Source organism: Pongo abelii, chromosome 1, assembly GCF_028885655.2.
Source record: "Pongo abelii isolate AG06213 chromosome 1, NHGRI_mPonAbe1-v2.0_pri, whole genome shotgun sequence".
NCBI lineage: Eukaryota > Metazoa > Chordata > Mammalia > Primates > Hominidae > Pongo > Pongo abelii.
Window position 1 is genome coordinate 31,570,237 of NC_071985.2, and position 12,389 is coordinate 31,582,625.

Below are 12,389 nucleotides of genomic sequence, written 5' to 3' on the forward strand. Positions count from 1 at the left end.
GGCATCCAGATTATCTCTTTGCTCTCTTGGCAGCAGAGACTTGCAAATGTCTTCTCTATTTGAGAGTGCCTGTGTTTCTTCTCCCACACCCACTAGTCTGTGTCTGTTGTGTCTGTGTGTCTCAAGTTCAACAGTCTGAGGGGTTTCTAATTGGTCTAATCAGTCATTATTTCTCAGGGCAGAGCTTTTATGCTGAACTATTTCACACAATTTACACTTCAAACCATTCATCATTCTACTTACATGTTAGTCGCCCTTAATTTGGGTACCCAACACTGGTCTCATCATTTGCGACCCGGGTGAAGGGGTCAGAATATGGGTACTTCAGGGGAACCATTTATGGCACTGTTGGTCACCAGGGGCTGTGATTGTGACAGACATTCTCAGAGGTAAAAGACTCAAGTTTAAGTATTTCTTTGAAAAGATATGTTTAAGAGATTTCAAATACATACACACAATAATTAATTCATGAATACAGCTACAAAATTTTATAGTTTATTGAATCATAGCAAGTATATTTCCTACAGGATCTTCATCTGTGTTTTCCTTTCAGAACTGTTAAGTTTTAAAATGCAGATGGCTTCAGTTTCTTCTTCTGATACCTAAGAGAGAGAAAACTAGAGAGATTAAGAGATTCAAGGTCACTCATCAGACGTGGAAGAATCCAGGACTCCAGGCAGTGTTGGGTCTTCTATTCACACTCACTTCACACCTTAATCTCAGTTTTACATTTCATCTTCTGTTTTCTGAAAACAAAACAGTAAAATGAAAAAAAAAAAAAAAGAACTTCAGAAACACGAGTTCTTAAATTCTCTATTTAAGTCTTCCTCTCTTAGCTTCAGTTCAGTTAATGTTAGGAGGTCACAGCCCCGGACTTGAATCATTTTTAGCCCTGTTCTCTGCTCTCCGTCTACACTACTGCAGATCTTCATGAACAATCATGATCAAGTCTGGGTAACACAGCAAGATCCCATTTTTATAAAAAATTAAAAAATTAGCCAGGCATGAGAGCGTGTACCTGTAATCCCAGCTACTCAAGAGGCTGAGGCAGGAGGATCACTTGAACCCAGGAGTTTGAGGTTGCAGTGAGCTATGATCACGCCACTGCACTCCACCCTGGGCAACAGAGTGAGACCCTGTCTCTCTGAAAAAAACAACAAACAAACAAAAAACCATAAACAAAAAAGCCAATCTTGATTATGTGTGCCACTAGACATACAGAATATCTAGCAAATCTGCCTCCATTATGGAAAAACACAGCAAAACATCTTCATACAGGTAGGTGGGGTGGTTATAATATTTTTAATCAAAGACAATTTAACCAGGAGAAGGATGCTGAAGATACCTTTATTCTTTTCTCTTTGCCAATTCATTATGCCAAAACTTGAAAGGGTTACAAGTTCACATGACACCAAACTGAATGACAAAATTTAATAATTTTTCTTATTAAACTAAAATTTTAACTCCTAACAGGCACACATATAACTTATATGCTTAATTATTACTCTCCCCTCATAGAACTTTTTTCCATACACAGTTGCTAAGATCTTATTCCCTCTGGAAAAAAGACGATGGCATTTAACCCCTTTCCCAATCCAGGTGCTAACTATACTTATTTTTCATTTTATTTATTTATTTGTTTTAGCTGAAGTTGTTCATATGCCAAATTCCTATGGAAAAGGAGAAAAAGTACATTGTTTTTCAAACCTAACAAATAATTTAATTAAAACTCATCTTATTGGGCCTCAAAATTGAACCACTTTTTAGCAGAAAGACAGCCTGGACCAAAGCCCATTTTGCAAAGACAAACTGGAGGAAGTTGAGAAGCCTGTAATGCAGGAAAACTCACATTGATGCCAGACTGAATCGGGTACATTATCCAATTCATAAAATTACAACCAATGATTTTAACCTTATCTTGCTAATTTTTCTCCACAACAATGTTTAAAGAGACTCTGCCTGGAAAGATAAATGGAGCTAAAAGGATAGCAAAACACTCTTGACAGGACACAGCACGTTCTGATTTAGATCAAACTGCTTTTTGGAAACTATTGAAAGTTACAAATAGTGACCATTTAAAAGACAAATTAAAGACACTAAAAGGAGTAATGTTATCCTAGTCAGACAGTAGATTTTAAAATATGTGTGTGTTTAAGATCTAGTTCCATGTATTTTTCAGTGGTTTAAATCTTAGAGCATTAATGATAACAGCTAGGTACAGGCAGTGTTTATCCTAAACTTAGACATGCTAAAAGAAAGAAAGATTAATCTGATAAAGGCATCACTATTTCTAATCGGACTGATGGGAAAATGTAGTATTGGGTGTAAAAGGCGATGTCGGGTGAATTATAGTGAAGTGATGAACTACCTTGAAGCTGAAGCAATCAAATAGATAGCTCTAAAAATTACTACGGCATCTTTATTCAACAGTTTGGTGCAAGTGTCCCCATCTTGGCCTTTTTTTACAAAGAGCAGAAGCACTTTGTTGTATTTGGCGAAATTAAATCTTAATAGGAGAGCCTCAGCTAAGGCTGCTGCCCTTCACTTACCAAAATTAAACACTAGACATTCATTTCCTATCAAAGAAAAGGAGATGACATTTTTATAATATTGTCAATTCACAAAATTGTTAAAAATTGAAAAGAAGAGTTGGCAAACATTAAAAAAATCCATAACATATTTGTGCCTTTGCATTGCACATTCTTTTTAATTAAAAATAATCTACACCATTTGTTACTCATCTTTGTCTTTCTGTATAAATAATTTAGCAAGTAATTATTTCATCTTCAGAAAAAAGATAATTGCCTCTAAATTATTATGATTAAATAGAATAAAGTCAAGATGTTTTTGTAATTGATAGAGTAGAGCAAACAGTCCCTACTGGAGTGTTTTGTTTTAATACTTGGCTTTCATCTGGTTGCATTAAAACATCAAAAAATAGAACTAAAAAGAAGTATCCCACAAAAAGTACTCATAATCTCACCACCCAGAGATAACCACCATTAACACTTTTGCAACATACAAACGTATACAATACATATTAAATATAATAGTGTGTGCAAGTGTGTTTTTATACATACGTATGTATGTATACACACATATGTATATATGTATGTATACACACACATATGTATATATTTAAGTGAAATAAGACTACACAGCATACTTTGAATCCAGTCTTCTTTTCCTAGAAATATATTGTAGGCATTTTTAAAAATTAATGGGTAAAGACATAACATTTTACTGTCTGCATAGTACCGCCTTGTATGTGTTTTATTATTTAACTAACATATATTGAGTGTTCAAGTTATTTTCAATCTTTCATTATCATAAACAGGACTGATATATCTTTGAGTTAAAAGCTGAAGTCACACACAAATATGAGACATTTTATTTACATTACTTCATACTCTGGCTCTCAAATACCAGATAAATGCTCCAATGGGTAATGATACTTTATAAACCTTTGAAACAGAAATTCCACTTGGTATTATATACACATTTTCTATTAGCTCAGAATATTTCATATTTTCCCTCATGTATTCCTTCAGAGTAGCTAAAAGATAGACATTGGTATCTGCATTTAACATATTAACTTCCAAACTGAAGCACTCAGTGGGTAGAGAGGAAAGAGTAACATAAAATCGAAGGAACTTTGCCTTGAATCTGCCCTGTGCTCTTTCTAACAGTCTAGTGCTTTCTCCTTGGTTCTTGGTCTGAGAGGATAGCTGGGGGATTCTAACTAGTATGATTTCTCATTTCTGCCCCTTTCCTTCAATTGCAGTGATCTTTGCTGTCTTCACCCAATACGTTCTTTAAATTTGGCTGAAAATGTCACAATAGCTCCTATTAGACACACTTCAATTGTAACCACTGCTGTATTCTAAAATGCCTTAGAAACTGAATACAGTATTCATTGAGAGCTTATTTTTTGTTCTTGAATTTTATATGGTTACCTTTGTTCTTATTTATCTTCTAAACATTGATAATCAGAATTCTATATTCCATTTCTTTGGTATTGTAAGATACTTCATACTTCAAATAATGTACATTATTCAGTATAATATTTGAAATGATACTGTATCAACACAGCACTGAAAAGTATTTTGGCTTTGGAGCACCAACAGTATTTTTTCACCGTATTGTGTAAAACTATTTATTGTATTAGTTAAAGATAAAGGGTATTTAAGGGCCAGGCATGGTGGCTCACGCCTGTAATCTGGCACTTTGGGAGGCCGCAGAGGGCAGATCACCTGAGGCCAGGAGTTCAAGACCAGCCTGGCCACCATGGTGAAACCTCATCTCTACTAAAAATACTAAAAATACAAAAATTAGCCGGTGTGGTGGCACTGCCTGTAGTCCCAGACACTCCGGAGGCTGAGGAAGGAGAATCACTTGAACCCGGGAGGTGGAAGTTGCAGTGAGCCAAGATCACACCACTGCATTCCAGCCTGGGCAACAGAGCAAGACTCTGTCTCAAAAAAAAAAAAAAAAGAGTATTTTAGATTTTTAATGTTCTATTTCTTAATGTATTTTTGGCTCATTTTGGAGAAGAGATCTGAAAAGTAAAATTCATGATCTTTTAAATGTTGAAAACCATGACACTATAATGAAAGAAATTTATGGAGTCTTATTACATATAAATATTATTATAACATGGTTTTTAAAATGCTTGATAGTTAAGTCAACCCCATTTGATTTTTTAAGTGTTATTTAATATACTTTTTGAATTACTTCTTAGCAAAATGTCATACCTTTATACAATCTGTCCAGCTTTTGAGTATAATTTTCCATACTTCGAGAAGAGCTCAAATGATGGTAATACAGTCTGGAAATCCTAGGAGGAAAAAGCTCAAAGATTACCACAGAGATCTTAACGATTTTATGTTATTATCATTATTGTTATTATTTAGATTAAATCGCTAGACAGATGTCTTTCAGCTGCACTTCAAATTTCCCATTATACTCTCAAAACAAAATTAGCAGGTAAATTTTTGAAGGTTTATCAGTTGAGAATCAGGCATACTGAATTTCCTGGCACATAGTCTTTAACAGTTATGGATGTCACCTGCAAGCAAGTCTGGGCAATGCAAACATCAGGCATATCCACCTGTCTTCAATGAGTCACAATCTAAATTTTTTACCTTGGCTTCATAGGGGTTGGTACTTTGTTTTCTGCACAATAAATATTTGTTAACTGAATGAATGGAAATGGAAAGGTGATACGCCCAAATCACTATCATAGAGGAGAGACTATGTTCATTACCTTAGAAGTTATTCAAATGAATGGTAAAGGACTCCAGAAGGAAGAGGAAAGAAATCATTTTTTGTTGTGTAACCAGTGAAACAGCATTTGATTGAGCATAGAAATGGATGCTTTTCATGCATGTTAAAACAGGTAAAGTTATTAAAAAGGTAAGATACACTAAATCAACAATGAATGCTGTAAACAAATGACCAGATTATATAACGGTGTATGTTTCTTCTTGGAAAGGAGGTCTATTGTTAATAAAGGTAATTTTGGCTGAGTTTTTTTTTTTTCTTAAGAAAACATAGGAGAAAAAGACCTATTCCCTGAGTCCAGCTCTTTATAGGGCCCATATATAACAAACACATGTGAAAATAAATGTATTAAAGAACATGTGGACATGAGGGTGTCTCTGTCACTAGAGATCTCGTTCTCCAGTCTGGTACAACAAAGCCTCTAACCCTAAATATCTGCTTCTACAATTAATGCTTTTTCAAGCCCCAGGGAAAAGCTTCACATCTGTTGCTCTGTGTTTGTCATGGCCAAGTGACATGAAGGATGGTGGGTTGTGACAGACACTGCTTTTGAGTGCAAAGAGAATTTGAGTGATAAAAATGCTTAGATAAAAGGCAAATTAATTAATATGAATGAAATCCTTCTTGGATAGCATAAATGCAATGAAATTTTACATAATGAAATATCATTTTCCTGTGGGGCTGAGCATCTATATTCTTGCCTTCTTTTTGTTACAAATTACAATTCTGGAGGTAATCAGAAATCAGCACAGTATTTGCAACAATGCACGTGACATCTTTACTTTTTGCAATAGTAAATTGTTCATATCACTCTTGAATTTGAGCATATAGAGTTTAGACATCTGCATGAAGCATCAGTGACTTTTTATGTTGGCAACTTGATAACACTAAAACTCAGAACTGTGAATACCTTTATTTTTATATATATATATATATATATAAAATATTTTATTTAATTTTCAAAAAAGTAGACCTGCCTTGCAAGATATGTTAAAAGAAATTTTCAGTGAGAGGCAAATGATATAGGTTAGAAATTCAGTTCTACATAAAGAAATAAAGAGAAGGAATAAATGAAGATGAAGTAAAACCTTTTATTTTTCTTATTCTTAGTTGACCTAAAATATAACAGTCTTTGTTCTAAATAATAATAACAACAATGTCATTCATGATTATTGCTTGTGGATAAGGGAAATGAATGATAGCAATGTTATAAGAAATGGGAGGAAGGAATCAGGAATAATCTGTTATAAGGTAACTGCACTACTCCTGAAGCAGTATAGTGTTATTTGAAAGTGGACTGGGATTAATCATAAATGTATACTGCAAACTCTAGAACAATCACTACAGAAAAATTTTGATATACTAAGAGTGAAAGAAAATTAAATCATATAAAACGTTTAAAACTAGAGAAGACTAGGAGTGGAAGACAAAAGCAAAACAAATAAGAAAATGAAGACCAAGTTACAAATTTGGTATATATTGATCCAACTATATTAATAATCACTTTAAATGTGGATAGTTTAAATGCACCAATAAAAGAACAAGACTGGATAAAAAACAAGAATCAACTATATGTCGTCTACATGAAACTCACTTTTAATGTGAAAACACAGAGTAAAAGTAAAGAGATGCAGAAGGATATACCATGCTAACACTAATCAAAATATAGCTGGAGTAGCTATATTAATTTCAGACAAAATAGATTTCAGAATAAGGAAAATTATTAGGAATAAACAGGAGCATTCATTACATAGTAATAAAGTGCCTAGCAATAGAGTGTGAAAATCTATGAGGCAAAAACTGATAGAACTGCAAGGAGAAATAGTCAAATTCATTATTGTAGTTGGAGACTTCAACACCCCTTTATCCATAATTGGCAGATCCAGCAGGCAGAATATAACTGAAGAGTACTACCATAAAACTGTATATAATTGACATCAATAGACTGCTTAATCCAACAACAGCAGAATACTCATTATTACAGAGCTCACATTGAACATTCACCAAGACAGACCACATCTTGGGCCATAAAACACAACTTAACAAATTTAAAAGAAGAGAAATCATACAACGTCTGCTCTCGGACCACAGTGGAATTAAATTAGAAATCAGTAACAGAAAGATTGCTGGAAAATCTCAAAATATTTAGTGACTAAACAATGCACTTCTAAATAACACATAGGTCAAAGGAAAAGTCTCAAGAGAAATAAAAAATATTTTTAACTAAATAAAAATGAAAATACAACCCATCAAATTTGTGAGATGCAGCAAAAGCAGTGCCTAGAGGAAAATGGATAGCACTAAATGCATATACTAGAAAAGAAGAAAAATCTAAAGTCAATAATCTAAGCTTCCACTTTAGAAAACTATATTAAAAAGAGCAAATTAATTACAAAGTAAGCAGAAGCAAAGAAATAATAAAATCAGAGCAAAAATCAATAAAATCATGAACAGGAAAACAATAGAGAAAACCAACAAAATCAAAAGCCTGCTTTTGACATCATCAGCAGAATTGATAAACTCATAACCAGGTGAACCAACACAAAAGAGAGAAGACACAAATTACTAATATCAGGACTGAAAAATGGGCAATCACTTCTAATCCTATGAGTGTTAAAAAGATAAATATTATGGCCAGACATGGTGACTCATGCCTATAATCTAGCACTTCAGGAGGCCAAGGTGGGAGGGTTGCTTTAGCTCAGGAGTTCGAGATCAGCCTAGGCCACATAGTGAGATTCCATCTCCCAAAAAGTTTAAAAATTGGCTGGGTATTGTGCTGTACAGCTGTAGTCCCAGCTACTTAGGAAGCTGAGGTGGGAGGATTGCTTGAGTCTGGGAGTTTGAGGTTGCAATGAGCCATGGTTGTGCCACTGCACTCCAGGATGGGTGACAGAGTTCCTCATAATATTCCTTTATATATATACATAGCAAGCCCCTTCTCTTAAAAAATAATAAAATAAGATTATATACCTATAGAAATACATTTTATATATATATAGAAAATTACATATATAGAGAAGAATAAATGTATACACATAGAAAATTATATATGGAGAATTTTTAGATATAACTTTTACATATATTATTTATATACATAATATATAAAATTATATATTATATATTATGTATATAAATATTTTAAAATATATTTAAAATTTTATATTATATACAATTTTATATATTATATATAAAATTACATGTTTTAATTATATATAAATTTATGTATAATATAAAAATTTCTCTCTATATAATTTTCTCTCTATATATAAATTTATACACATATATAATTTTATTTAATTTTATTTATTTATTTTTTGAGACGGAGTCTCACTTTGTCACCCAGGCTGGAGTGCAGTAGCATGATTTTGGCTCACTGCAACCTCCATCTCCCTGGGTTCAGTGATTCTCCTGCCTCAGCCTCTCAAGTGGCTGGGATTACAGGCACACATCACCATGCCTGGCTAATTTTTGTATTTTTAGTAGAAACGGGGTTTCACCATATTGGCCAGGCTGGTCTCGAGCTCCTGACCTTGTGATCCACCCACCTTCGCCTCCCAAAGTGCTGGGATTACAGGCATGAGCCACCATGCCTGGTTATAATTTTACAATTTTTTTAAGAGAAGTTGTCTTGCTATGTTGCCCAGGCTGGCCTTGAACTCCTGGGCTCAAGAGATCATCCCACCTCAGCCTCCCAAGTAGCTGGGACTACAGTTATGTGCCACCATGCCCAGCTTTATTTTTAAAAACTGAATCAATAATAAATAAGCTTCCAAAAAGGACAAGATGGTTTCACTGGTGAATTCTACCCAATAAGGAAGAAATGATATCTATTTTCTATAATTTGTTCTAGAAAATAGAAACACAGGAAACACTTCCTAACTCACTCTGTTTTGTAATCTGTAAAATGGGGATATCTACCTCACAGGATTGTTGTTTAATCACAGGATTGTGATTAAACAAGACAAACTATCTGGCTCTTAACACTAGTATTTACCTCTCTCATTCCTTAAATAATAGAAGTCTATTCATATTATACCTACCATGTTCTTTCAAAAATTAAATCAATTCCATCGGCACTTACAGGAGACTAATTTTGGGGCGATAATGTGGTGAAACAGGACTTTGATGATACCATGTCATCAGTAAAACTATTTTCAATAAGCACATTCAATACATGCCTATTCATTTGTGTTAAATTATCCATGTGTAACATTGTGGGAATATAATATAATGCTAAATATATATACAAATGAGATAAAAATAAATATAAATAGAAGTTCTAATATTTTCTTCATTTCTGTGGATCTTCTTGTGTACTTAATTTTGGACTCATCTGATATAATGAAGCATCACTTAATTCTGAGTTAGACCTTCTTTTGTGCATTCAAGTAACATTTTGGTGTCTGCAATGTGTCTGACACTATGCTAGCTTCCAACCAATGGTAACCAAAACTTGGTCTTATCTAGTGTCAGACAATAGTACAGATAAACAAGGATTGACCACTTCAAGTACCTACCTTCTATGTCCTCCAAAACAAAATCTTTTAGAAACCCTTTATTGCTCTTATTTTTAAATCTAAAATCTCACATTCTTACATAGCTCTAGTCAACCAATAACTGTGACCTCTGGTATAGGAAGAGGTGAAGATACCATTAGGAGAACTTTGGTTTTGGGAGAAATCTGGTGTTGATTAGCATTTGTTTAAAATTTGCCTCTGATATGATAAAACATGTCATCCGATCATGGGAAACTATGAGCTCAAGAAAACCACCTGCACACTTGTACAGTGTCACTTTTTAAATGGGGGTTGGGGAACTGCTTTTCTGAAAAATAACCTCATCAAGAAAAAACACTAGGGATGGTAATTTTAAATGCTGCCATAGCCCTTGCTTGCCAGAGCAGACAGCTTCTGCTATTAGGATGCCCAGCCAAACACAAATAATCCACTGCCAAAATGAGCTCCTTGGGACAATTTAGGAGTCTTTGGAAGTGAACGGCTCTCTGAGCTGGAATGCAGCCCAGGTCCATTTTCAAACCCAAGTCAAAATGACAAAGAGCACATTTCCTGGGCCACTCACCCCCTAAGTGTAAGATTACTTTAGGTTGGCAGCTGCACTGTTTATCTAGTTATTTAAGGCTTTTCACCAGATACTCACAACTGAGTGCTTAAATACTTCAATGTTAGTAAGCAGGACAGTGCTGTTACACCATAGGAGACAAAACTTTTGAGATTAGAGCGATAAGATGAAAATCAAGGGTTATGCACATAGTTTTCAGCTAGCTTATAATGTCTTATATATTCAGCTTTAAAATATGGCAAAGATTTTTCTACTAGAGTTAGAAAAAAGGAGCATGGCAAGAACTTCTGGCTACGTATAAATACTATTTTAATCAAAAATATTTCCTTATATCCTGAACAAGACTTCAACTAAGTCTGGTTAGCACTGGAGACTTTACAGACTCTTTAAATGAGAGTTTACAGCAGGTTTAAAAGATCACCTGGCATTATTCCTGCAAGGTCAAACTTTGCTCTCATTGCATGTAGAAAACTGTGATGACATGAGGATCTCTACAGTTCTGACAAAAGAATATACAGGAAAAAGTTGTAGGAATTATCCCCTTCTTTCTGTTCACTATTTTCAGGAAAATATCCTCAAGTATTCAATCTTTGTTATTTGTGTTGTTCTAAAGCTCAGAGATTTAGGATTTATTATGTATTCTTCAATCAAACCATTTGTACATGTTCCCAGAGAAGAAAATTTTAGCTGATGAGTTGATGATGCATTATCAGTCTGAATCTAAACAGGAAACCAAGTTCATTTGCATATCGTGTGATGCCCAGAGTCTCACTGGTGATTGCAGGGGTCATGTGAAAACTTTCTTATTACTTCTACTCAGAGGCAATACTGCTTTGGAGTCAAGCTGCCTGGGTTTGAAATCCAGGTTTATCTTTAAGGACTTTGTGGTCTTGGAAAAGTTATTTAGCCTCTGCCATGCTTGTTTCCTAATTTGAAAACAGATAAAATAACATGAAAATATAAATACATGAGTTTATCCATGTAAAGCAATTAAAACAGTGTCCAGCACATAGCAAGTACTTAACAAGCATTAGCTATTCTCAAACTAAGAAACTCAAGTACACTTTTAAAAAATTGTAGATGAATAATCCTAAATAGTTGCTAATCAAAGTTCATTTATATTTGACTTTAGTATACACATTCCTGCTTTTATTTCAGAGTGGGTATATCTAAATTGTAAACTTATCCTTGAGTTTCCACTGATTCTTTTCCTGTTTTTATATACTGTATCTTCCTTCTTAATAGTTCCATCTGTCGGCCAGGTACAGTGGCTCACGCCTGTAATCCCAGCACTCTGGGAGGTTCAGGGGGCAGATCACGAGGTCAAGGGATTGAGACCATCCTGGCCAACATGGTGAAACCCCATCTCTACTAAAAATACAAAAATTAGCTGGACGTGGTGGTGCGCACCTGTAGTCTCAGTTACTCGGGAGGCTAAGGCAGGAAAATTGCTTGAACCCAGGAGGCGGAGGTTGCAGTGAGCTGAGATCATGCCGGTGCACTCCAGCCTGGCGACACAGAGAGACTCCATCTCAAAACATCAACAACAACAAAATAGTTCCTTCTGTCTTTCTCTCATTTAGTTCTCATATTTAGTCCTTTCCCCATCTTTACGGACTTGACAGGCCCACATGACAGCCATATAAACTGAAGGATAAATGATTGAGTTCCTTGTTTGACCAGTTCATTGTACTCAGTGGCATATGTATTAGGCCATAATAAAAGTGATACAAGATGTAAAGATATATCAGAAGGAATAGATTTAATTATAGAAACAGATGCAGATATAGAAAGGCAGATGAACATGAAAATGTGGTTTCAACTATTTAATTACAACCAAAAACACAAAAACATGTCATCTAAATAAAAGTACCTGAAATCGAATATCTAACTAGATACAATGTGTTAGTTAGAATGATCTGTAGCCTGTTAGTGGTTTTATCATAGAGCTGGTGATACCACGGTAAGATATTCCAGCAACATTATTTTCATATACAAAGATGTGCCAATTTAAAAAGCAGAAA

General features: G+C 34.4%; 1 protein-coding gene across 6 annotated transcripts in view; it reads right to left on the reverse strand.

The window, feature by feature from the left end:
- Nucleotides 1-473: 473 nt before the first annotated feature.
- The window catches only part of SPATA17 (spermatogenesis associated 17), a 231,316-nt gene continuing 219,400 nt past the window's right edge, over nt 474-12,389 (reverse strand). For 2 of the 6 annotated variants that reach the window (XM_054520376.1, XM_063725202.1), the window contains exons 10-12: nt 4,755-4,837; nt 713-746; nt 474-602 (exon numbers count right to left, since the gene is read on the reverse strand). In XM_054520376.1, the coding sequence (XP_054376351.1) occupies nt 4,757-4,837 (81 nt within the window). In that variant the 3' untranslated portion in view covers nt 474-602; nt 713-746; nt 4,755-4,756. Of the gene's footprint in view, nt 747-4,754; nt 4,838-12,389 lie in introns of all 6 variants that reach the window. The other 4 variants (XM_054520381.1, XM_054520388.1, XM_002809449.4 and 1 more) reach the window with 2 other exon arrangements.